This window comes from Primulina eburnea, chromosome 6 (assembly GCF_022965805.1).
Source record: "Primulina eburnea isolate SZY01 chromosome 6, ASM2296580v1, whole genome shotgun sequence".
Lineage (NCBI taxonomy): Eukaryota > Viridiplantae > Streptophyta > Magnoliopsida > Lamiales > Gesneriaceae > Primulina > Primulina eburnea.
Window position 1 is genome coordinate 38,656,637 of NC_133106.1, and position 23,366 is coordinate 38,680,002.

Below are 23,366 nucleotides of genomic sequence, written 5' to 3' on the forward strand. Positions count from 1 at the left end.
ATATACGTATTTATGAATTACGTTTACATATGATTTATTTTGTTACGATGAGATAAAACATGATTACATGCATATTAAACAAAATATATGATAAATGATCTTTACAAAGAACCAATTAGTACTTATGGAAATGGTGAGATAATTGAGATAACAAAAAGAATGCCCATATTTTAATTGAGTGAGTCTCATTTGAGATCAGTCTCACAGATCTTAATCCGTGAGATAGGTCAACCATATAGATATTCACAATAAAAAGTAATACTTTTTTATAGATGACTCAAATAAGAGATCCGTCTCACAAATACGATCTTGTGAGACCGTCTCATACAAACTTTTACCATTATAATTTGCTGATAAATATCATGCTTAAATTTCTATTCATGGTAGTCTCCGGAATAGACTTTATCGATCGTGGTGGCCTTCGTAAATCAATGTGATTAAGTAGTCCATGGCTGGATATTATAATCTATTCATGGTGGTCTCCGGAATAGACTTTGGTGGCCCTCGTAAATCAACTTAAATATAAAGCATCACAAATCTTTATCTGTGAGATGAGTCAACCATACCGTTATTCGAAATAAAAAGTAATATTTTTTCATTGATGACCCAAATAAAAAATCCGTCTCACAAAATACGACCCGTGTGACCTTCTCAAACAAATTTTTGCCTAATTATCTCTCATCCAACTTTAAAAGAAAAGGTTTAATTTATCATCCACTTGAATAATTCTCAGATTCTCAATTTAATGCTATCAATGACTTGTAAAATTTCACAAAGGGAAATGAAACAAAATTCAAATCCGGGGGCTATCATGAATAAAAATCAAACCACTTATAAATAACAAAGAGTATAAATAAAACACAATCCACCTCCACAGATTTAAGTAGAAATAAAAACACAATCCACCTCCACAGTTATAACTCAAAAACAGTCTACTTCTGCACTTTAACATGGATAATACCATGTCTATTCTTCTCCTAGTACTTGTTTTCTCTATAATTTTCCTTTTCAATCTCTTTAAACCGAAAAACTCTAAGAAAACTGCTCGCCTCCCACCAGGTCCAAAAGGGCTCCCGATCATCGGGAATATGCATGAATTCGATCCCTTGCATCCCCACCTCTACCTCTACGGACTCGCTAAAAAGTATGGCCCCCTCATGTGGATGAAATTCGGTTGTCGGTCAGCGATTGTAATTTCTTCAGCAAGAGTGGCCAAACTAGCCTTGAAGAATAATGATCTAGCGCTCGCAGGCAGACCGGGACTTATTGGCTTCTATAAATTTTCTTACAATGGCAAGGATATTACATTCTCTGAGTACAATGAAACTTGGAGGGAAATGAGGAAACTGAGCCTGATCCATCTGTTCAGTATTAAACAGGTGGTCTCATTTAGTCCCATTCGAAGAGATGAAGTTTCTAGCATGATCAAAGATATGATCAAGAAATCTGATTCGTCCGAGGTGATTAACCTGAGCCAGGCTACGTTCTTCTTGACTAATAAGATCATATGCCGAGCTGGATTGGGGAAAAAGTACGATGACATGGGCAAAAGAAAGTTCGACGAGATCTTAAAAGAAACTCAAGAATTATGTGTAGTCTTCTTCTTTGGTGATTATTTCCCATTATTGGGTTGGATTGATAAATTAACTGGGTTGAACTCTAGACTGGAGAGGAACTTTAGGGATTTGGATGATCTTTATCAAGAACTTATAGATGATCATCTCGACCCGAATCGGCCTGAATCAATGAGTGGAGACATTCTTGATTTGATGATCAAGTTGAAACAAGAAGAAGCCGCTTCAGTTCCGATTGAATGGGATAATATCAAGGGAATTCTCATGGTATGACTTTCGATTTTCTAACTCCCCATTGATTTATTTTCTAGAATTTCAGAAATTAAGGATAATGAAAAAGACGTGCATTTTAATATTTCATCTCCGTATAAAGTGACCTTTAAGTTATACCATAAAATTCGGATATCAATCGCTACAGTGTTATGGTAGAAAGAGGGTTCGTGCTTTAACTTTTTCTTTTCATATATTATTACTATATGTTGTTTCAAAACTTTAAAAACTAGTCTGTGTTCTTGTAATTATTTTAGCTATTTTAATTAATTTAATGTATATAAAACATTGTAATAGACAGAGTAATATTATTTATTCAACTCATAATAATATTTTTTAATATAAAATTAAGCATATACGGTATGTTTTAGGCTTGTCTGACTGGACTTGAGCTGTTAATTCTTTATTGCGTTTTCATCCATTTATCTAAAGATGATTGATTTGTAATATGTGTATACAACTTTTGTCACAGAACGTATTCATCGCTGGAACAGAAACAAGTGCATCATTGATAGTTTGGGCTATGGCGGCTCTCATCAAGAAACCCCAATTGATGAAGAAGGCACAAGAAGAGATCCGGAACTTGGTCGGAAACAAAGGTAGCGTAGATGAAGATGATATCCAAAATCTTCCTTATCTGAAAGCAATCATCAAAGAAACACTGAGATTGTTTCCTCCAACCCCGCTCTCAGTTCCGAGAGAAACTATACAAGATTGCACCATAGATGGGTACGACATCCCAGCAAAGACCATGGTATACGTGAACGTCCATGCTATCGGTTTAGATCCTGAATACTGGGAAAACCCAACCGAATTTATGCCTGAACGATTTTTGAATAGTACCATCGACTACAAGGGGCATGATTTCGGGTTGCTCCCGTTTGGATCCGGCAGAAGAGGATGCCCTGGAATGAATCTTGGTATCGCGACTGTGGAGATTGGACTTGCCAATCTTCTCTACTCTTTCGACTGGGAGCTGCCCCGTGGAATGAAGATAGAAGACGTTGACATGGAAGTGGCTCCTGGAGTTACAAGTCACAAGAAAAACGAGCTTTGCCTTTTGGGCAAACGATATGAATACAGCACTTGATTTTATGGCATGTGAGATATATATAGATTACTGTGCTTTTCATATAATTATATTATAATATATAAAGTCTTGTAATAAAAGACCATGAATCTCTTAACAATCTGCAGAATAAGTATTGAGTTGAGAGGATTAAGTCTCAATAAATATGTATCAATGTTTTTCTTTCTTAATTCATAGTTTATTCCAATTTTTCGGACCAGATTTTGGCTTTAACAGATTTCACCCTTACAACCTGTAAGTACAGGTCAAAATATATTCTATATGAGAAGAATTTCGAACTAATTGATTCAAACATAGAAAAAGAAGGATTATATGATTACTAAAAACATATTAGAACATCAATTGGAAAACATCCTCGGATACAAATACTAAGAGGTCTGTCCAAATTTGCCAAAACAGTTGCAAAAAAGAAACCAAAATCGCCACATCCACGAGATGATACACGCGGAATCTGCAAGCAATCATCTTCTATAAATTATAACCTAGAGTTAACAATAGAATCACCTGTACATTTTACTTGGCATCAATTTGTACCTTAACAAGTTACAAGGGAGAGGCAGAAACTTTATCAGGCCATCATTTCCTTTTCCGGTAATTCAGATGTCCCCAAATTTCGATGCTTTCCGTCAGCTATATTTGTCAGGTGGAACCCTTGAGCAGAGAGCTGGTTGATAAGAAGAGTTTCCAGCTGACACGCCATGCTCTTCCGGTCTTCCCTGGTGGTACCAAGAGGCAAGAAGTAGAGAAATGAAGCATTATGCATTCCTCCTCAGGCGGTGTGCACGCCCTCGACCCACGCTGTACAGAGGCAGCAAACAAATGATTTTTGTCATCCATTTATTTTTCCTTTGATACGTACTTTTTATAAACATAATTTTTTTATTATTAACAATCATTTAAAAATCAAAATTATTAATATCGTTCATTTTATTTTTGGAATTTCAGTCACAAAACCTTGTAAAATTTAAAATTATATTAATTAACAATTTAAAAAAATTATTACACCAAATAATAATAAAATATATTATATCTTATTACCGATAAAATGAAAATAATAATTAATTTTTATAATTTTAATAAGTATATATATATATATATATATATATTAACAATCATTTAAAAATTAAAATTATTAATATCGTTCATTTTATTTTTGGAATTTCAGTCACAATACCTTGTAAAATTTAAAATTATATTAATTAACAATTTAAAAAAATTATTACACTAAATAATAATAAAATATATTATATCTTATTACCTATAAAATGAAAATAATAATTAATTTTTATAACTTTAATAAGTAAACTTTAATTTTTTTATTAATTATTATATAAAATTTTATGTTTAATTATTTTCTATAATTTTAGTTAATCTATATTTTGATTTTGATTATAACTCAAAATTCTTGAACATGATATTTTTAACTTGAATGAATGATATATATATATATATATATATATATATATATATATATATATATATATATATATATATATATAAAGAATAACTATAATAAATTTAATATATTGAAATTTTATAAAGTTACCCTAATTACAATATTTAACATACTTATTATTTATTTTGTCTTGCTTAACAAAATTGATTTATTTTTTTATACAAAAATTTACTTTAAAATGAATGAAATTATTTTAAGTTTGATTATTTATTAATATTTAAAATTATTGTTATGTATTTTTAAAAAAATATTAATTATTTAAATAAACATGTTTGATTGTATAATTGAAGTTTAATAGAATAAATTTAGTACTGACTTATTTATTATTTTCGTAAAATTATTATATAAAAAATATTATATTAAGAGAGATAAATATTAGAAATAAATAAAAAAATATTTACGTTCAATAGTTAATTTAAATAAATTTAAAAAACTCACAATAATAAATTACAAAATCTATAAGATTATATAAAAATGTTTACAAATGTTAATAAAAATCATTTAAAATCAATCTAAAAGATTATGTAAAAATCTGTGACATTGTACAAAAATAAGTAGAAATCTATCAACAATTTTTTCAGGATCCACGTCAACGGAGTTTTTTAGCAATTATTAAAAAATTAATTATACATTCCAAAATGTCATTTCATATCATCTCAACAATACTCACAAGCAATATCTACATGTGCTCCATAGTTATTGTATAGAAGATCAAATTATTATTATTATTATTATTATTATTATTATTATTATTATTATTATTATTATTGTGTGTGTGTTTGTGTCTGTGTGTATCTTCGTTTGAAGAAATATTTGGACGACAAGTAACGAAAGCATTCTAGAAGCTTTTAATGTATGTGTTGAATTGACTTTCATTTAATGGAATCAATGGGAACATAAAGAAAAGACGTAAGAAAAAAAATTAGAAAGAAAAAGTTAACGCATAATTAATTGCTTGGAAATTAAACCAAAACATGCCTTTTAAACTGTATAAAACTAAGAGAAATTGATATATTATCCCATGCGAGTCTTCTTGATTTTTGGTTATATTCAGTTGTTACATATGCCATTGTCGGTGGGGCCACCAAATTAAATTATTTTTTCAAAAAATATCTTTCTTTTTTCCCCCCAAAAAAAATATAATAAACTGTCTATTTAAATAAAATTTCGAGTTCCCACTTCCCCACAAAATGAGCATACTATTGATGATGGTGGGGAGGCCACTGCGCTATTTCTGCGGGGGGAAAAAGGCACGTGTTTTAATTGAATTTTCTCTTGGAATCTTCAGATAATTCACACCATTTATTATGTCGAACAAAAAACCTTATTTTAAAGTAATTCAGCGAATATATATAAAACTCAACGAAATGTATACTCTCTTGAAGCAAATAAATGGGGAAAATAATTTTTGAATATTAACTTGTTTAATTTTTATTCTTGTCTATTAAGTATTCATAGTTTAATTTTGTCACACTAACTTTTAATTATCGGTCATTTTGGTTTATTTGCTGATGTTTCAAATCAGACGAGTCAACATTTTCAGATAACATATTTGTATTTTTCGGTGTCATATCATCACTCCAATGAAATATGCTAAAAAATATGTATCAAAATCAAACTTTGTAAAGCTAAAATATAAAAAAATAATATGACTAAAAATATTATTTTCTAATAGATGGATCAGTAGCATGCATCTCTCGGGAAGATAGATTGCATGTATATAATTGAAAGCTTATTATTATATATATCTATATTATACCTTATGGTATCCATAACCTAATTCAATTTTTTTTTTTTTTTTATGATCATCACTCTACCACATCAATGTCATATATAAAAAAAGCATCACTCATCTCTCTTGCAATTCCAAAAAAAAATCCCAAATAACTTTTTATTGACCTCATACCCAAATTAAATCTCTTAATAAAAATTCTGCTTATTTAAAATATTAATTACAATTTTTTTTTTAAATTTATAAAATAATTTTTTTAATGATATTAATAAAAAATTTAAATTTGTAAAATAAAAAGTACAACATTTAAGACATCAATTAATTCGAATTTTTTATATAAAAAACAAAAGATAATTAAATTTTTATAATCAATAAATTGATCACTATCAGATGTGCTCAACCTCGCGACCGAGACGGGGGAATAAAATTCAAAGCCCAAAAATCGATATATTATTTTAAAATTGCCCTAGGCATTGACATTAATTGCTCGGACTTTCGTCGCCTTCAAATTTAAAAGTCGATTTTCCTTCGGGAGTGTTTGTACTTATTAAAAAAATAATTTATAAGCAGAACTGTTTCTATATAGTTTATTATAATATCAAATTTAGTCACATGTTGATTTTGATTTTTTTCAAATTTTAATTATGATATTTTTTTAAATGAATGAAATTGTTTTGGTCACTCTTACACCCAATATTTGTGTTATTCTCTATAGGGTGTGTTTGGTTGGTGTGATAGGATAAGTGAATGATTAATAATTAGAGTGATTAAAAAATTAGATATATAGATTAATAGTATGAGGATAAATAACATGGTGTTTGGTATGATTTTAAAATGATGGATTAATTTTGTAAATTTTATTACAATGACCAAAATGTCCCAAATGCTAATTAAATATATATTCTTAAAATAATTGGATAGCTAATTAAATATTTGTAATTATAATGTACATTTATTAAAATTAATTTAAATATATTTATTAGAAATAAATATGTGAATATGCAATTACTTTAATAATTAAAATAGTAATAATATTTTGAATATTAATGTTAAATAAAGTTTAGTAATAATTATAATATTATTGTTTTTTTAAAATAATTATAAATATTTTTAAAATAATTTGATAGATAATTAAATATTTATAATTATAATTTAAATTTATTAAAATTAATTTGTGGTGTGAGTAGAGTTTTGAAATAAGAGAAGGAGAAAAAGGTCATATGTGGTGTGATGATAATTTATCCCACCTAATTTATTAGATTAATAATCAAACAATTAATCATAAAATTAGATTTTAAACCAAGTCAAAAGGATTATTAATATATCTTAAAATTTTAACCAAACATTAGATAAAAGTATGATTATTTATTTATCATTGGTTAATCACATCAACCAAACACACTCTATACTTATTCGGTTAAATGAAGAGAGAGATATTCTCCAATAAAGATATTTTTTTTTCTAGTTAAAAATATAGTATGAGAAAAAACTTATTTATCAAGTATCATGTCTGAAAATACTTCAGTTTTTCGCTCTTATTTTCAAACACCATCAAGTTATGAAAACTTAAATTCGCAAAGAAGAAAATACACGAGATGACCTTTGCTCAAAAATATCTACTTTGCCATTTGAAGTCGATCCATTTAGGCTTCTCATATATTTATAAAACTGGACGAGAACGTTTTACTGATTATTTTTTTTGTCAAATGTATTATTTTCATGTCAAAAATTTTACTATTCATCTTAAATATAGATTGGGTCGATACGTTTCGATATATATCAGAAAAATCGTCCAAATGGGCCATCATCAAAAGCCCACCGACCGAGACAGCTGGCAAGTTTGATTCTTCTCGAAATAGATACACAATATTAGGGCAAAAGGATAGAGCCTAGATAACGTCTAAGTTATTATGGAACCGAGTACTCTCACATACAAATCAAATTTTAAACTATTAAAATACATGTATTTATGAATTCTTTTACTTAGTTCTCACTTGTACTCTTCATGAAAACTAGTTACTCTGCACATGCGTTGCGTGTGTGTACAATTTTTTTTATCATTATCGATGGATTAAAGTGTAAATTGACAAATTATGGAGGGACTAAATTGATATTTGAATGATTGAAATAAAAATAAAAGTGTGTGTTGAAATAAAAAAAACAAAAAAACAAAAGTGTAATATTACTATAACTGTAAGGGTAAAACTGGAAAAAAAGATGGTGTCCTCTTTGGCAGTTTTTATAAGGTGCTCAGTCTTAATAAATAGTATAGATGACAAGCGTTCGATCCCTCCTCCACCTTATAGATTAGGGTTTCAAAAAAAAATGAATTACCTTAACATATGATTTATTTTATATAACACAATATGACTGAAGACACAAACACTGAATTACATGCATAATAAACAACATATATGCATAAATGATCTTTTACAAAGAACCAATTAGTACTTCGGAAATGTGAGTAATGAGATAACAAAGAACGATTTAATTGATAAAACGTAACAAAACATTTCACGAGTTATCGGTGACGAATAGTAATACTATATATATCTAATTTAATACAATTATATTAAATATAATATATATATATATTCATGTATGTATATATATATATCATCTTTATTAAATTTTAAAACCGGTAATTTACGAGTCACGACCATAATTCATAAGCTTTTAGGAAACTCAAGGTGGTTGTTTTTTTTTTCAAATTTTTTTTAATCTGTATACATATATATGATTTGAACATTAAGAACAAATTTACCAATTTCTATAAAACATTATTAAAATCTTACTATATATAAATATTTTTGATTGCTTCTTATTCATGGTTAAACGTGTTTGACTTGGAGCAATATGAAGATGGATGATATCTTGGGAAATTTCTTAGGAACATAAAACAAATTGAAAAGAATCGGCATGATAATCGTCTTCAAATATGAAACGTTAAAGGAATTGACTTTATTGATGAAGGTCCCCCGAATAGACTTTTGTGGCCGTCGGTATTCAACTTTAATATCTCTCATCCAACTTGAAAGAAAAGGTTTAGTTTGTCATTCAATTGAAATAATTCGCGTATCTCAATTACGCAAGTCTCTAACAATTTAATGAAAATTGTTATCCTACGTGCTATGGACGACTTATAAAATTTCACCACATAAAATCCAAAAGGGAAATGAAAACAAAATTTCAATTCCGGGGACTATCATGAATAAAAATCAAACCCCGGCCGTTATAAATAACGAAGAAAGTGGAAATATAGATTTAACTAAAAAAGAATCTACTTCTGCACTTTAACATGGTTCATACAATGTCTATTCTTCTTCTCCTAGTACTCGCTTTCTCAATAATTTTGTTTTTCAATCTCTTTAAACCGAAAAACTCTAAGAAAACTGTTCGTCGCCCACCAGGTCCAAAAGGGCTCCCGATCATCGGGAATCTGCATGAATTCGATCCCATGCATCCCCACCTCTACCTCTACGGACTCGCTAAAAAGTATGGCCCCCTCATGTGGATGAAATTCGGTTGTCGGTCCGCGATTGTAATTTCTTCTGCAAGGGTGGCCAAACTAGCTTTAAAGGATAATGATCTAGCGCTCGCAGGCCGACCGGGACTTATTGGCTTCTATAAATATTCTTACAATGGCAAAGATATCGCTTTCTCTGAGTACAATGAAACTTGGAGGGAAATGAGGAAACTGAGCCTCATCCATCTGTTCAGTATTAAACAGGTGGTCTCATTTAGTCCCATTCGAAGAGATGAAGTTTCTCGCATGATCGAAGATATGAACAAGAAATCTGATTCGTCGAGGTGATTAACCTGAGCCAGGCTACGTTCTACTTGACTAATAGGATCGTATGCCGAGCTGGATTGGGGAAAAAGTACGATGACATGGGTAAAAGAAAGTTCGACGAGATCTTTAAAGAAACTCAAAAATTATGTGTAGTCTTCTTCTTTGGCGATTATTTCCCTTCATTGGGTTGGATTGATAAATTAACTGGGTTGAACTCTAGACTGGAGAGGAACTTCAGGGATTTGGATGATCTTTATCAAGAACTTATAGATGATCATCTCAACCCGAATCGGCCTGAATCAATGAGTGGAGACATTCTTGATTTGATGATCAAGTTGAAACAAGAAGAAGCCGCTTCAGTTCCGATTGAATGGGATAATATCAAGGGAATTCTCATGGTATGACTTTCGATTTTCTAATTCCCCATCCATTTATTTCTAGAATTTCAGAAGTTAGGAATCATGAAAAAGAAATGCATTTTAACAGTTCATCTCCGAATCAAGTGCCCTTTAAGTTATGCTATAAAATACCGCACACTCAATTGAGGATGTCAATCGCTTCTGTGTTATGGTAGAAATAGGGTTGGTGCTCTAACTTTTTTTTTTTTGATATATAATTACAATATGTTTTTTCAAAACTTTTTTAAAAAGTTTATGTACTTATAATTATTTTAGCTATTTTAATTAATTAAATGTATATAAAACATTGTAATACAGATAGTAATAATATTTAACTCTTTATAAAAGATATTTTTTAAAATAAAAGTAAGTCTATACGGGCATTATATGTTTTAGGCTTTGCTTCACTGGACTTGAGATGTTAATTCTTTATGGCGTTTTCATCAATTTATAGTACTATTCGTATTGCATGCATATTAATTTCCGACAACTCGATAAATAATTTGTTTCTTTTTCCCTCTTATAAAGTAAAAACGATCTCAAAATATAATGGTATTTGCATAAAAAATAAAAATAATGGTATTTACTTAAAAAAAACTCAAAATTTTATTAGTCCATCAGTTATCTAAAGATTATTGATTTGTAATATGTATATAAAACTTTTATCACAGAACGTATTCGTCGCTGGAACAGAAACAAGTGCAGCATTGATAGTTTGGGCTATGACTGCTCTCATCAAGAAACCCCAATCGATGAAGAAGGCACAAGAAGAGATCCGGAACTTGGTCGGAAACAAAGGTAGCGTAGATGAAGATGATATCCAAAATCTTCCTTATCTGAAAGCAATCATCAAAGAAACACTGAGATTGTTTCCTCCAACCCCGCTCTCAGTTCCGAGAGAAACTATACAAGATTGCACCATAGATGGGTACGACATCCCAGCAAAAACCATGGTATACGTGAACGTCCATGCTATCGGTTTAGATCCCGAATACTGGGAAAACCCAACCGAATTTATGCCTGAACGATTTTTGAATAGTACCATCGACTACTTGGGGCATGATTTCGGGTTGCTCCCGTTTGGATCCGGCAGAAGAGGATGCCCTGGAAAGAATCTTGGTATCGCGACTGTGGAGATTGGACTTGCCAATCTTCTCCACTCTTTCGACTGGGAGCTGCCCCGTGGACTGAAGAAAGAAGACATTGACATGGAAGTGGCTCCTGGAGTTACAAGTCACAAGAAAAACGAGCTTTGCCTTCTGGGCAAACGATATGAATATAACTAGTAAGATGCAGCACTTGATTTTATGGCCTGTGAGATATATATAGATTACTGTGCTTTTCATATAATTATATTATAACTATATAAAGTCTTGTAATAAAATACCATGAACCTCTTAACAATCTGCAGATCGTACTGAGTTGAGAGGATCAAGTCGCAATAAATATGTATCAATGTTTTTCTTAATTATTTCTTAGTTTATTCCAAATTTTGGGACCAGATTTTGGCTTTGGAACAGATTTCACCCTTCCAACCAATAAGTACAGGTTAAAATATATTTTATATGAGAAGAATTTCAAACTAATTCATTCATATATAGAAAAATGAGGATTGTAAGTTGAAATGAAAGAGAACAATAATTACAATGTTTTACAGTTTTCTTCTGCTTTTGGAGAAAGTAGTGATCCTGATGTAAAATTGGCATTGCTGGACATATTCTAATTTTCAAGAACTTTCATGCGAACGACGCTCTGCAAAACTCACAAGAATCCAAATTCAAACACAACAGGTAATGGTTCTAAATCTCCGGAGCAGTGCAGGAGACTTCAAAAGTGGCTGCATAACCTTCACAACAATGGTCATATTAGTTCGCAACCTGGCTTCATGATGCTGCAACAGCTTCAAGCTGGATGGTCCAAAAATATCATTAGTTTACAAAAATAAAATTTTGGTTTTCATCACGCAAATTTAAAGTAATTGCATAAAAAATAAAATATTTACAAAATATAATGTGAAAATATGAAATAAATTATTGCATTAAAATTAAAGAAATTTGATTCTCTTTTATAAAAAATAATAATTTTTTTACACAATCTAATTATTGATACCAACTTAAAACAAATATTTAACTTTAAATGTACATAATTTAACTGATAATGCTACATAATTTATATAGATGAAACAATATTGTATTTATAAAAATACCCGAAAACAAAATTTGCGTGAAACGATTTCACAATACTTTATTTCTGAATTAATTTTCCACAGAAATATTTAGATGACATACACAGCTGACTACCAATACCGAATATCACAATCTCTGGACGGCCAAAATAATAATATATGATTACTAAAAGCATATTAGAACATCAAATGGAAAACATCCTCGGATACAAATACTAAGAGGTCTGTCCAAATTTGCCAAAACAGTTGCAAAAAAGAAACCAAAATCGCCACATCCACGAGATGATACATGCGGAATATGCAAGCAATCATCTTCTATATATTATAACCTAGAGTTAACAATAGAATCACCTGTACATTTTACTTGGCATCAATTTGTAGCTTAACAAGTTACAAGGGAGAGGCAGAAACTTTATCAGGCCATCATTTCCTTTTCCGGTAATTCAGATGTCCCCAAATTTCGATGCTTTCCGTCAGCTATATTTGTCAGGTGGAACCCTTGAGCAGAGAGCTGGTTGATAAGAAGAGTTTCCATCTGACAAGCCATGCTCTTCCTTGGTACCAAGAAGTAGAGAAATGAAGCATCTGCATTCCTTCCTTCAGGCGGTGTGCACGCGCTCGACCCACGAGATCATCGGAAGAATAATAATAATTCGAGGTGGTTTGTTTGTTTTCCCTTGACAACGTGAGTTTATTCATCGACTACATAATGCTACTGGCTATACACTTGGATAAATCCATGAGAAGCGGACCACAGGGTAAGAGAAAATCAGCAGCCACTCGCGGAATTCTTGAGGAATACTTCTAGAAACTCATAAATACAGAGTTATGAGTCTGCCACTTGTTTTCATCAGTTAGATGTCACTTTACCGAAAATCCAGTAGTCTAAAGTTGACAATGTATTTACTACCTTTAAACTGCAACCGGCCTGACGAAATTTCTTTGACAATTCCAACTTCCCTTCTAAAGTTTTTCATTTATCACGTTACTCTCCCTGTTTATCCGAAAGCCAGAACCCGTCGGTGGGATGGCATACACTGTACAGAGGCAGCAAACAAATGGACATCGAATCATATCTTGGATGGGTCGTTTTCTGACCCCAAAATTCCCCCAGCTGAAGCATGTTTCAAATCTTCGTAGGGCCATGTCGATTCCTTTTGAACCGTACATGCTCATAGATCTGGTCACTGGGACCGTCTCTGTTGTTACAATTTACAGATAGTAATTATTGTTATTGATGAATCCCAATCAATTTCGTTCTTGCTTCAATTTATGGGAAAATTTCTCATACAAATTCATGTGTATTGTTGTTAGCGATCATATATTGGGGCTAACCATTGAAGCACCTTGTATATTTTGAGTTTTGACTGTCTAGATAGAAGTTTAAGCTTTTCTTCCCTTCTGGTTTGCTTGCGCCTTCTTAACAATCACATTGGTTAGAACTTAGTCCTACAGCCATCAATCAAGTTGAGTTGATGGCTGTAGGAGCCTGTTAAGCAATTAATTATATGCTGAATCACACGAATGCAACTCTTTGCAGTAAATGTAGAAGTAGTTCATGTACATTTGTCATTTATTTATTTGATCACAATGGAGGCAAAGATTTTGTTTTAACTTGGATTCGAACTTACATATCCGGGGAATACACCTCATGGGTGTTGGCCATACATGCCATTTATTGATATATCTATAAGAAGTAGAATGAAATACATGTCAAAAGGAATCTTAGAAACAATCAGGACTTTATATTACAAGCACTAACATAGCAAACGCATCTTTCATGGTCTTTAAAAATACATAAGAAGGCAAAATCACGACTTTGAAACAACTCTTTAGCCAACTCCATGCCTTCAATACTTGCGTGCAAGAAGTTCCCAACTCCATTTGTGCTCATCCTTTGTAAATTTTTCTACATTAGGATACAACAGTTTGAGCTCATTTTTAATCACCAATATTATAACTTGTACATTCTAAAAAATAGTATATATTGTCGTAGAATTGATGTCCTTCATTTCCATGAAACTGCAAATCAAATATCAAATTCCCCAAATAATATTTAACAAGATATCAAAGAAAGAAAAAATATTACCAATCATCTTGTTGCACGACATATTGAGATATTTCTCAGAGGAAAGATCGTCCCGAGGTGCCAAGTGATGGGCTATGAAACCTTGTGCTACGGGTCCTTTTTCCCGGTGGCTTACCACAAACACATTGACACTCATACCCACATATGTTTCCGAAGCATGAAAACAAACCACTTCCTCCATCATGAGAGTTCCTCCGTGGATGCTTAGGCTGATGACTTGTAGCTGCTCGATGAGTATCCGCTACGATCATACAATGGTGGCACATCTGTTCGCCACCTCTCCAACTTTGACCTAAGCCCTTCGACACTTTCATCCAAGCTCCACCCATCCAACACGGAGCTCTGATTATCCGATAAATGATACTTCTTTTCGGCCATCATCACTGCTGCCACCTCAGAAGGAGAAGGGCCCACCTCGGAGTCCGACCAAAGAGAACGGCCCTTCTTTATCTGTGCACCCACCCCGTACTTATTACCACGTGGCATCAACCCCTTTGGTGAAACATACTCGTTGTAACCATTGTATTTTGAGATGGGCTGCCCTTTCTTGCCTTCTTGGACCTTGTCTTTAGGTGAAATGCCATTTTTGGGCACTTTATTTTTTGTCACAGATTTCTCATCTATAACCTTGTGTTTAGGGTTTTCATCAACAGCCTTTTCATTTCCCCCCTTAATGTTGGGGTCAACGGTACTTTTAAATAAACCCTTTTCCATCTTATAGAAGTAGGAAGATTCTTTGCTCAAAATTGAATCACTTAAGACCGAACTTCCCTTTTTCCCTTTTCTATCATTTTCTTTAGGCTTCTCTCTAAGCTCCGCCCCACTAATAACTGAACTTGCTTTCCCTTTCTTGAATACCATTCCTTTAAATGGATTCACAGGCTCTGTGATGCTCAGTATAGAACTTTCTTTAGCTCCACTTTTGTCTGTCACAACAACGAGTGAGCTGTTTGGCGGGGAGAAATCGTCCGTTGTCACTCGTTCGCTACGTTCACTTCTTGTTCTTCGCAAGATAGGCCTCACAATGCAGGGATTTTCGTTCTTTTGGTTTAGTTGTTGAAGAGTGGGTGGATCCTCCATTAGGTCGCGAAATCCGACAGCTGATGCACTGAGTTGCGTGTAGAGTGGCATGCTACGCATGGAGCTGTCTAGTAAGGCCACACCGATGTTTAGTATTCCCTGTGGACGTCCTGATGGACGACGTACCTATGCCATAAGAGATTTATGAATCGAAAGATGACATTAAGTAAAAGTAATGCACCTAAGTTATGTATACTAACATCGCCCATTGTGTTGTGTTGCTATTTAATTAAAGACTGGTAAGTGAAAATCTATTAGCTAGCTAGCTAGAACAGTAGCATATTGTAACCACTTACCAACGATGTCTAATTGTATATAGATTTTTTTTTTTTGCCTTTTCATACATCTTCACGATCAAAATCATTTATTCATGCAATAAAAAAATCGAATCTTTCATAAATATAATTGTTTTTCTGAAACCGTTTAAATAGTTCCATCGTGTGAAATCTTTCGATGAATACGAACTCTAATCAACCATAATATATATATATACACACACACACACACATATGGCATGCAATGCATTAACAACAATGCAGATGAGGATTAAAATAGTGGACATGGACAAGGTCGAAAATCATTATATCTAGACATCAACCTGAGAAAAACCTAGAAATTTAAATGGAAATAACACATACAATTTCGTTTTTATTGATCTTCCTCGTGGGAATGATAAAGTCTGATCTTATAGGAATACTATACCTGAAGGGCTACAAACCGCATTCCCATATGGCTGCGGTGGCCGTGCGACCGGACAGGCGGTGGAATAAGGTTTCCAACCTAGTACGCGAACAGTCCCAACCAGAACGTCCCGGAACCAGTTCACGGAATAGATTTGAATCATGACGGCGGACGTATCTCGCCCGAGAAAATCCTCATCTACCCTGAAAACAAATTTATCATTCCATGTGGGGTTATTCTTGCCCTCAGCATCCACGCATGTCGTAAGCTTCCGGCTCTGGTTCATCCAGGCCGTGGCGTACGTGCGCATTTTCTTGGACACGGGCTCCAAATCTTGCGCGGAGATAATATTTATCTCCAATAGTTGGAAGGGCTTCAAGAGCGGCGCCATGTTCTTGTCCGAAAATGCATAACATGGAGACAAAGTAAACGTCAGGCTTGGTTGACGTACATTTTATATGAATCTTGAAGATGGTGGCGGAGGTGGCAGTGGGTGATGTGCTTTTCCTGCCGCCACTCCGGCGAGGGAATGTAGGTATGATTCGGGGGGAGGAAGAAATGGGGGGTAGAGATGATAATGACCTCTTTAAAGAACATGAAATCAGGGGATATATGGGACGGGGAAAATAAGGAGACAACACTATATTTAACCGAATTGTTTGTGGTCCTGAGATATGGTGATCACCATTCACCTACTGTATGTACTCTTTCTACATGTCCAGGATTTTGAGAGTAGGTAGATATTTTCTTGATTCTAAAATTAATCAACTTAATTATATTTGTATCTAATCATCATTATTAAATCATAAAATTAATTAAATATTTTTGGCAAATTTCATCACACAGAAATTTAGATTCTAAAGTATATATCATAATTCATAAGCCTTTCAAATTCCCAAGCATCAAACCTATTTTATTAAAAAATTATTTGCAAAACTCTTAAATATAGAAATTCCCACAAGCACCTGCAAAATACTTCATCTTGAAACTAGTGTTCTAACTTTTTGCAAAATATTACACTTGAGATTTAATTTTGTTTTAAAAAAATTGTAACAGGGGCCGCTTTAATTCGAACAAGGTACACTGTTCCATACTTCCATATATAGTCACTCCATTATCAGAGGAAAATTCTGATGCCAAAAATTTGACTAACTTGTAATAATAATAATAAAATAACCATAAAAATTTATAAACCACCGCATCAATATAGTCAAGTATCTAAAAAATGGCGTAAAGTCACTTCCCAATACAAAAATATTCGGTAATGACTAGTTACCTCCAAAAACATTTACGTAAGACATGCTTCCGTTAATTTTGTAAAAAAAAAAATTGGAAAAAAACTACTGAGAATAAATATTACTCCATGCCTCAAAATTCCTTGTCCAAATCGAAGTTCCGTTCGAATCGTCATTCCGAGTGATGCCCATTCCTCGATCCTTGCTGATAGGTGGAATGCGCTCTTTCTTGTCGAGGTACCTGCCTATAGAAACCATTCCCTCTCGGTCTATTGTAAATACGCTCAGTCCCATCTTGTGTGATCCCTCTGCCAAAACTTCGGCCACCAAAACGTCCTCTTGTTCCTTCCATATAGTAGCTAACCCGGCCTCTACCCCTCGCTCCTGTTCAAAACAAGCCAACCATGAAAGAATTTAAGAACAGTCGTGGTGATTATCAGAAGAAACCAAGTGGGATGCATCTGTTTTTGGTGGTAAGGTTTGGGCAAAGTTAAAGCTCGAATTTACTTAACCACGATGATGTCTTGCTATCACATATTCCGTCTCCTCGATGCAACGTGAGATTCAAATGCAAAACCAAAATTTACAAGTCTTTCATTTTGAAAACCAGATTTACATTTATATCCCCGGAAAATAATCTGAACAGTTGCTGCAAAACGACCTACTTGCCCCTTGCTAAAACTGTTAAATAAACCAAACATGAGTGAGCCTCAGCATTTCATTCATGCAGTAAATCAGGTTCTTAAAGCCTGAAGGGTAAAGTTCACAATCCATTCTAATATAGAAAGAATTTAACAAGGAATTCAATTCATTTATCTTTATCTTTTTTTTTAATATCAGCACTTTAGTGGTCGCAAGGACAGTTGAAGACAAGAAGAAGAAAGTTTCTCGGAAAGAATGCTTGTGCAAATTAGGATTGATGAATAAGTTATTCCATAGCAATATCATGCATATGCAAGGAACCAATGGAACTCTAGCTTTGCCATTCTTTAAACATCCAGTTATGGACCTCTTGAAGGTTTATCTTGTCGCAAAGAAAGCATTCATTTCCAACACGTCTTAGTTAAATGGAAAGCCAGAGGAATTACCAACGAATAGTGTGAAAAAAAATCTTATGCCCCATAAAATTTCATAAATTCATGCAAGTCAAAAGCATAAAACAGGAATACATACTTCCTCCTCGAATGAAGTTGTTTCTATTCGGTCGTCGCTCTTCAATATAGAGCTGATGTGCACCTATCTGAACCGTGGATGCCTACAAGTAACCGATATAAGACATGGGGTCATATTCTTTTCTTATTCAGAGACATTCGCTCTTATCAGAGATTCTATTATAGCGACGCAAAAATTATTGGAATAGGGACCACAAACTTTCTGTTTAGAATCTCCTATAGATATAACGACCAATGGAAAATACAAAGAATAATCAAAAGACATACGACTCAAACCTTAATCGCATTCTGCACCCCAGAGACGTCTTCAAATTCAACAAATGCATAGCATGCATCGATATCCTGTTTACAAAAAGAAGGTATGCATTTTTTAGCAGTTTAGCACAAGACACTAAAGCGCATGGACAAAAGGGAAAACGGAAATGACCTTCCGAGTTCTAATGGCCACACCATCAGGCTTGAGTTTACCAAACTTCTTGAACTCCTCCCCGATTTCAGAAGCAGCCATAGTAGTGGGAACATTGCTCACATACACCGACATTACTTCAACTACAGAAAATGAATATAAAGAAATACACCAACAGGTTAGAAACAAATTTTTATCATGAAAACCAAAAACTTGTCTGATATATCGGACTAAAAATTTAGGAATCAACAAGGGAAAAAATGCAATCAATATATCAGATTTTGAATTTTCCTTAGATGTAAAATCAATCTCAATTTCACATCTCTTTGAATGTATTTGGATATCACGAAGTAAAGAGTAGATGACTGTTAATTATAGATAACCTACTCAATATATTTTAAGAACATTTCTTTCATATTCCTCCGTAACCAAAGAAAGGAAAAAAAATCTCGATGATCCAAACGCAGCCTTATGCTTGAGGTTTCCAATATAATCTAGATCACCAGAAAATGAAAAATGATAACAGAGAAGTGGGAGAAAGTCACCTTCATCTTCCACAACCTGTGCTTCTTCCAGACTCTCCAAACTAGTCCCTTCAAGTGGGTTCGAGGATGCAGCCAACGGCTGGATTCTGGGTTCAGGTAAGTGCCGCAAATCTGAAGGAGAAACAGGCTTGCTCAAAAACGGTGAAATGGGCACCGCTGGAGCGGATTGTACTTTAGCAACCTGTAACTTTGAGCCATCGTAAGAGATACATTCATGAGAAACTGGCCACACAAAAACAGTGTACAACTCAAAAAGTGTGAGTTCTCATTATTAACCACGTACTATGGAAGCATATGTATGCTTTTGGGGCTCCACAACAGGTTCTTCGATGGGGGAAGATAGATGGTTAGGTACAGAGTTCATAGTTCCCTGAATTGAACCATTCAACTGCACATCAAAATTATCGTCCAGAACCTGTTCTGAGGCAGGAACTTGCTGAAGCTGTTCTTCTGGATACTTGTGACTATTGGCAGGGCCATTATCTTCGATATTTCTGGTAGCCAAAAACTCCCTGGACTGAAAATCTCCATTCAACCCATAATTGGATGCTGCAAAATGGCCGAAGTCCATATAATTAGCAAAGGTACCAAGGTTTTTTCCCATATTTAGCTTTAAATTATCTACGGAATGGAGCATATCACTTGTATTAGCGTTTATAGGTGCAATGACATAAACAGAAACACATGTTACTGCTAAAATAAGTTCCTTAGCACCCAAAGAAAGTGCGCTAAATACTTAGCACCACTCCCACATTGTCAAGTCCCCAAAAGTTCAGTTCAGAGTTTTTTTCCTCCTTTTGGCTACGTATATTTTCACTAGAAACTAAGATTTAAAAAACAGAACAAAATGAAAAGGTCAACCTTGTCCATGAAGTGTAGCTGGCAAATGCAGGTTGGAGTCAAGATTTCTCTGAGGTAAATACGCAATTGGATGCTGAATAATATGTTCTTCGTCAACATAGTGGAATATGTCATTGAAAACAAAGTATCCTTTCACCTGAGGGGCAAGAAAAAAGGTTTCCACAAACTTTTTCCTTGTATTGAATCCCTTGACATGCACCGAACCAGAAACCATCACTAGAACTCCACAGTTCCAAGATTCTAAAGAATGTGCAGTCTTAATTTCTATCCCAGTATAGTTTAGTGACATAATAAGTTGGTGGATTTGCTGCAAGGAGGTAAGCAAAGCTCAATAACCAACATTGACCCATTCTACTTACAGAGGAAATAACAGGATGAAGGGCGTGATCATGTAAAATTACATTGGAATTAATCAAAGTGAATGTAGCGCTGAATCCATCGTTAAATATAGTATGCTGAAATACTGAGTTTAAACTACAAAATAGAACGAGTACACAACCTTCCAGATCAATTTACCTAAGATCAATGTTAAATAGTAGTCTAGGTTCTTCGTTGTTGCAATTTCATACACAGCCACACAGGGTTGGGGCACAACAAAAAACACATGACATATCAAACGAGGTAGGTTATGATTATCATCATGGCCAAGAGACCAGAATGTTGAAACCACAAACTATGAAAATATAGCAACAAAATTTTACCCAATGTTGATTGGATAAAAAATCAAATGAAAATCAATCATGCCACTAACATCATAAAAATATGCTGCAGACTATTCTATGCTGTCACATTTTAAACATTTATAGAATAAATTAATAATAAAAAAAGTCTATTCTTCACGTTCTAACTAGATGACTAGTGCTTGTAAGAGATTTTTCTAAAAATACCAGCATAGCGCTAGCAGTTTCTCTTGAGTTTCCATTAATCCGAAGCATGGTGCTGGCATCATTGTAAAATTGGTGAACGAAATCTGGCTGGTTCTGTAGCATCTGATAGTACTGCCCGACAAAGTATGTCCCCACCTTCACAAGAAAAGGCAAAGAGTGTCAACGAACAAGTCCATCATCATACACAAATACTGAGGAGATGAATTTCCATTAATGACATTTCTTCACTTCCTTATATCATAACAAGTGATGTAAAAATGAGGATCCACACAAATAACTGATATAGTTTATGCCTTAGAGTGCAGCATTCTACCATCACATACGTTGTATTATTGCACAAGTGCAAACATAGGTATCAGAAGGAGAGACCAGATATTTATAAGCATATAATTCTGCATCTGTAGGGAATAGAACAATGCGAGATATTTTCTATTTCAGTCATATGGATTTAAAAAACGGAGCATTTTTTATAGCTGTATCATATGAAGAACCCAAATTGTCACAACAAATTGATCACAAGTGAAACCTATCTACATACTGATTCCCCGAGATTTGTAAAAATAGAAACCTCTGTGTATATGTCCACGATACCGTTGGCCATGAATATAAATACAGTGAAACACATTTTCAATGCTACTCAAGATTCATATAATATATATGCATAGCACATAACTAAGTTTATCCATACATGCTAAAGGCATGTCAGTCATGTAAGTATATCCACGGATAAAAGCAGCCACGTATACAAGTAAATTAGCCACTGCAATGGACTGTTGCACCAGAAAGCTTCTTTTGCTGCATACTGGCAGTGGAACCACCACCCATATTCATATACAGCAGCAATAAGACAGTAGGCATTCACACCTTCTGACAAAAATGCAAGTTTCCTTTCCAGTTTCCAATCGCTAAATTAACTGGTCCATCAGTGACACATCAAAATGGGTATATCAGCATATATAAAGGCGTACACAACATATGAGCAGACAGAATCAATTCACTTGCTCGCAAACAAAACGATTCATCGGGCCTAGAGAAAGATTCAAGACTTGACCTGGGCAGCAGTGACAGGCAGAGGAAAAGCGGAAGCCATGGAGAAAAACCCAGATTCAGAAGACAAAACCCAGATCTAAAACCCCAATTATGAAGATCGATTCGGGAATCAACAGAACTAATCACAACCCAGATTCAGTTTCGCCATCTTTCATCACTCATTATCATTTTCAAGGAGCCCCTACGCTCGAAAAAACTGAACTGCTAGTTTAATGAATGAGACGAGACTTTGTGGTGTAGCGCGATTCTGTATGGACTCAGGGCTGGGATGTGTTTTTTTTTTTTTTTTTTTTTTGGTATATATATGGAGACGAAATGCTCTTTGTTACGGCATAGAGCGGTGGAGACCACTGGTTTTCTTCTCTGCTGCCTGCCTTGTTGTGTTTTTCGTGTTTGTATATATTATTATATAAAAAACACACATAAGGGGAAGTTTGGCCATTTTAAAGATGAGTGAGTCTCATATGAGACCGTCTCACGGATCATAATCTGTGAGACGGGTCAACCCTACCCATATTCACAATAAAAAGTAATATTCTTAGCATAAAAAGTGATACTTTTTTATGGGTGACCGATATAAGAGATCCGTCTCACAAATAATACCCGTGAGACCGTCTCACACAAGTTTTTGCCTTTAAAGATAAGAGAAACATTATGTTTGGCTTCTTTCCATTTATATCCCATTTTCAATGATTTTTTGGATTTTAAAATAATATATTATGGTGTATATGCTTTTTTAAATATTATAAAATATAAAATTTTGAGTTTGAATATATTTTAAAAAAATTTTAAAATAAGAAGTTTGTTTCAATCTTGAAAATTATCGCCATGAATTTTCAATTTTATAAAGATTTCCCATGGG

At 33.6% G+C, this 23,366-nt stretch overlaps 2 protein-coding genes and 2 pseudogenes across 5 annotated transcripts; 2 read left to right on the plus strand and 2 right to left on the minus strand.

Annotated features, from left to right (window-relative positions):
- Window positions 1-874: 874 nt before the first annotated feature.
- LOC140835177 (cytochrome P450 83B1-like) lies at window positions 875-3,104 on the plus strand. Its single transcript, XM_073200611.1, has 2 exons — window positions 875-1,841; window positions 2,317-3,104. Exons 1-2 carry the CDS (start codon window positions 951-953, stop codon window positions 2,932-2,934), a joined length of 1,509 nt encoding a protein of 502 aa, XP_073056712.1. The 5' UTR covers window positions 875-950; the 3' UTR covers window positions 2,935-3,104.
- Window positions 3,105-9,369: 6,265 nt separating this feature from the next.
- On the plus strand, window positions 9,370-11,795 carry LOC140835178 (cytochrome P450 83B1-like; annotated as a pseudogene).
- A 2,792-nt stretch (window positions 11,796-14,587) lies between these two features.
- LOC140833627 (uncharacterized) lies at window positions 14,588-16,923 on the minus strand (annotated as a pseudogene).
- Window positions 16,924-17,670: 747 nt separating this feature from the next.
- Window positions 17,671-22,896, minus strand: LOC140835179 (nuclear transport factor 2-like). Of its 4 annotated transcripts, XM_073200616.1 has the most exons (10): window positions 22,506-22,896; window positions 21,455-21,589; window positions 20,704-20,874; window positions 20,568-20,616; window positions 19,990-20,255; window positions 19,707-19,893; window positions 19,183-19,304; window positions 19,032-19,097; window positions 18,757-18,838; window positions 17,671-17,967 (listed from the first exon to the last, which is right to left on the minus strand). In XM_073200616.1, the coding sequence occupies exons 1-10, from the start codon at window positions 22,542-22,544 to the stop codon at window positions 17,756-17,758; spliced, it is 1,329 nt and encodes a 442-aa protein (XP_073056717.1). In that variant the 5' UTR covers window positions 22,545-22,896; the 3' UTR covers window positions 17,671-17,755. The 4 variants fall into 4 exon arrangements, with proteins under 4 accessions (XP_073056717.1, XP_073056714.1, XP_073056715.1 ...); XM_073200613.1 differs by having other exon boundaries at window positions 20,568-20,874; window positions 22,506-22,895; XM_073200614.1 differs by having other exon boundaries at window positions 19,707-19,887; window positions 20,568-20,874; window positions 22,506-22,893.
- Between the last annotated feature and the right edge of the window lie 470 nt (window positions 22,897-23,366).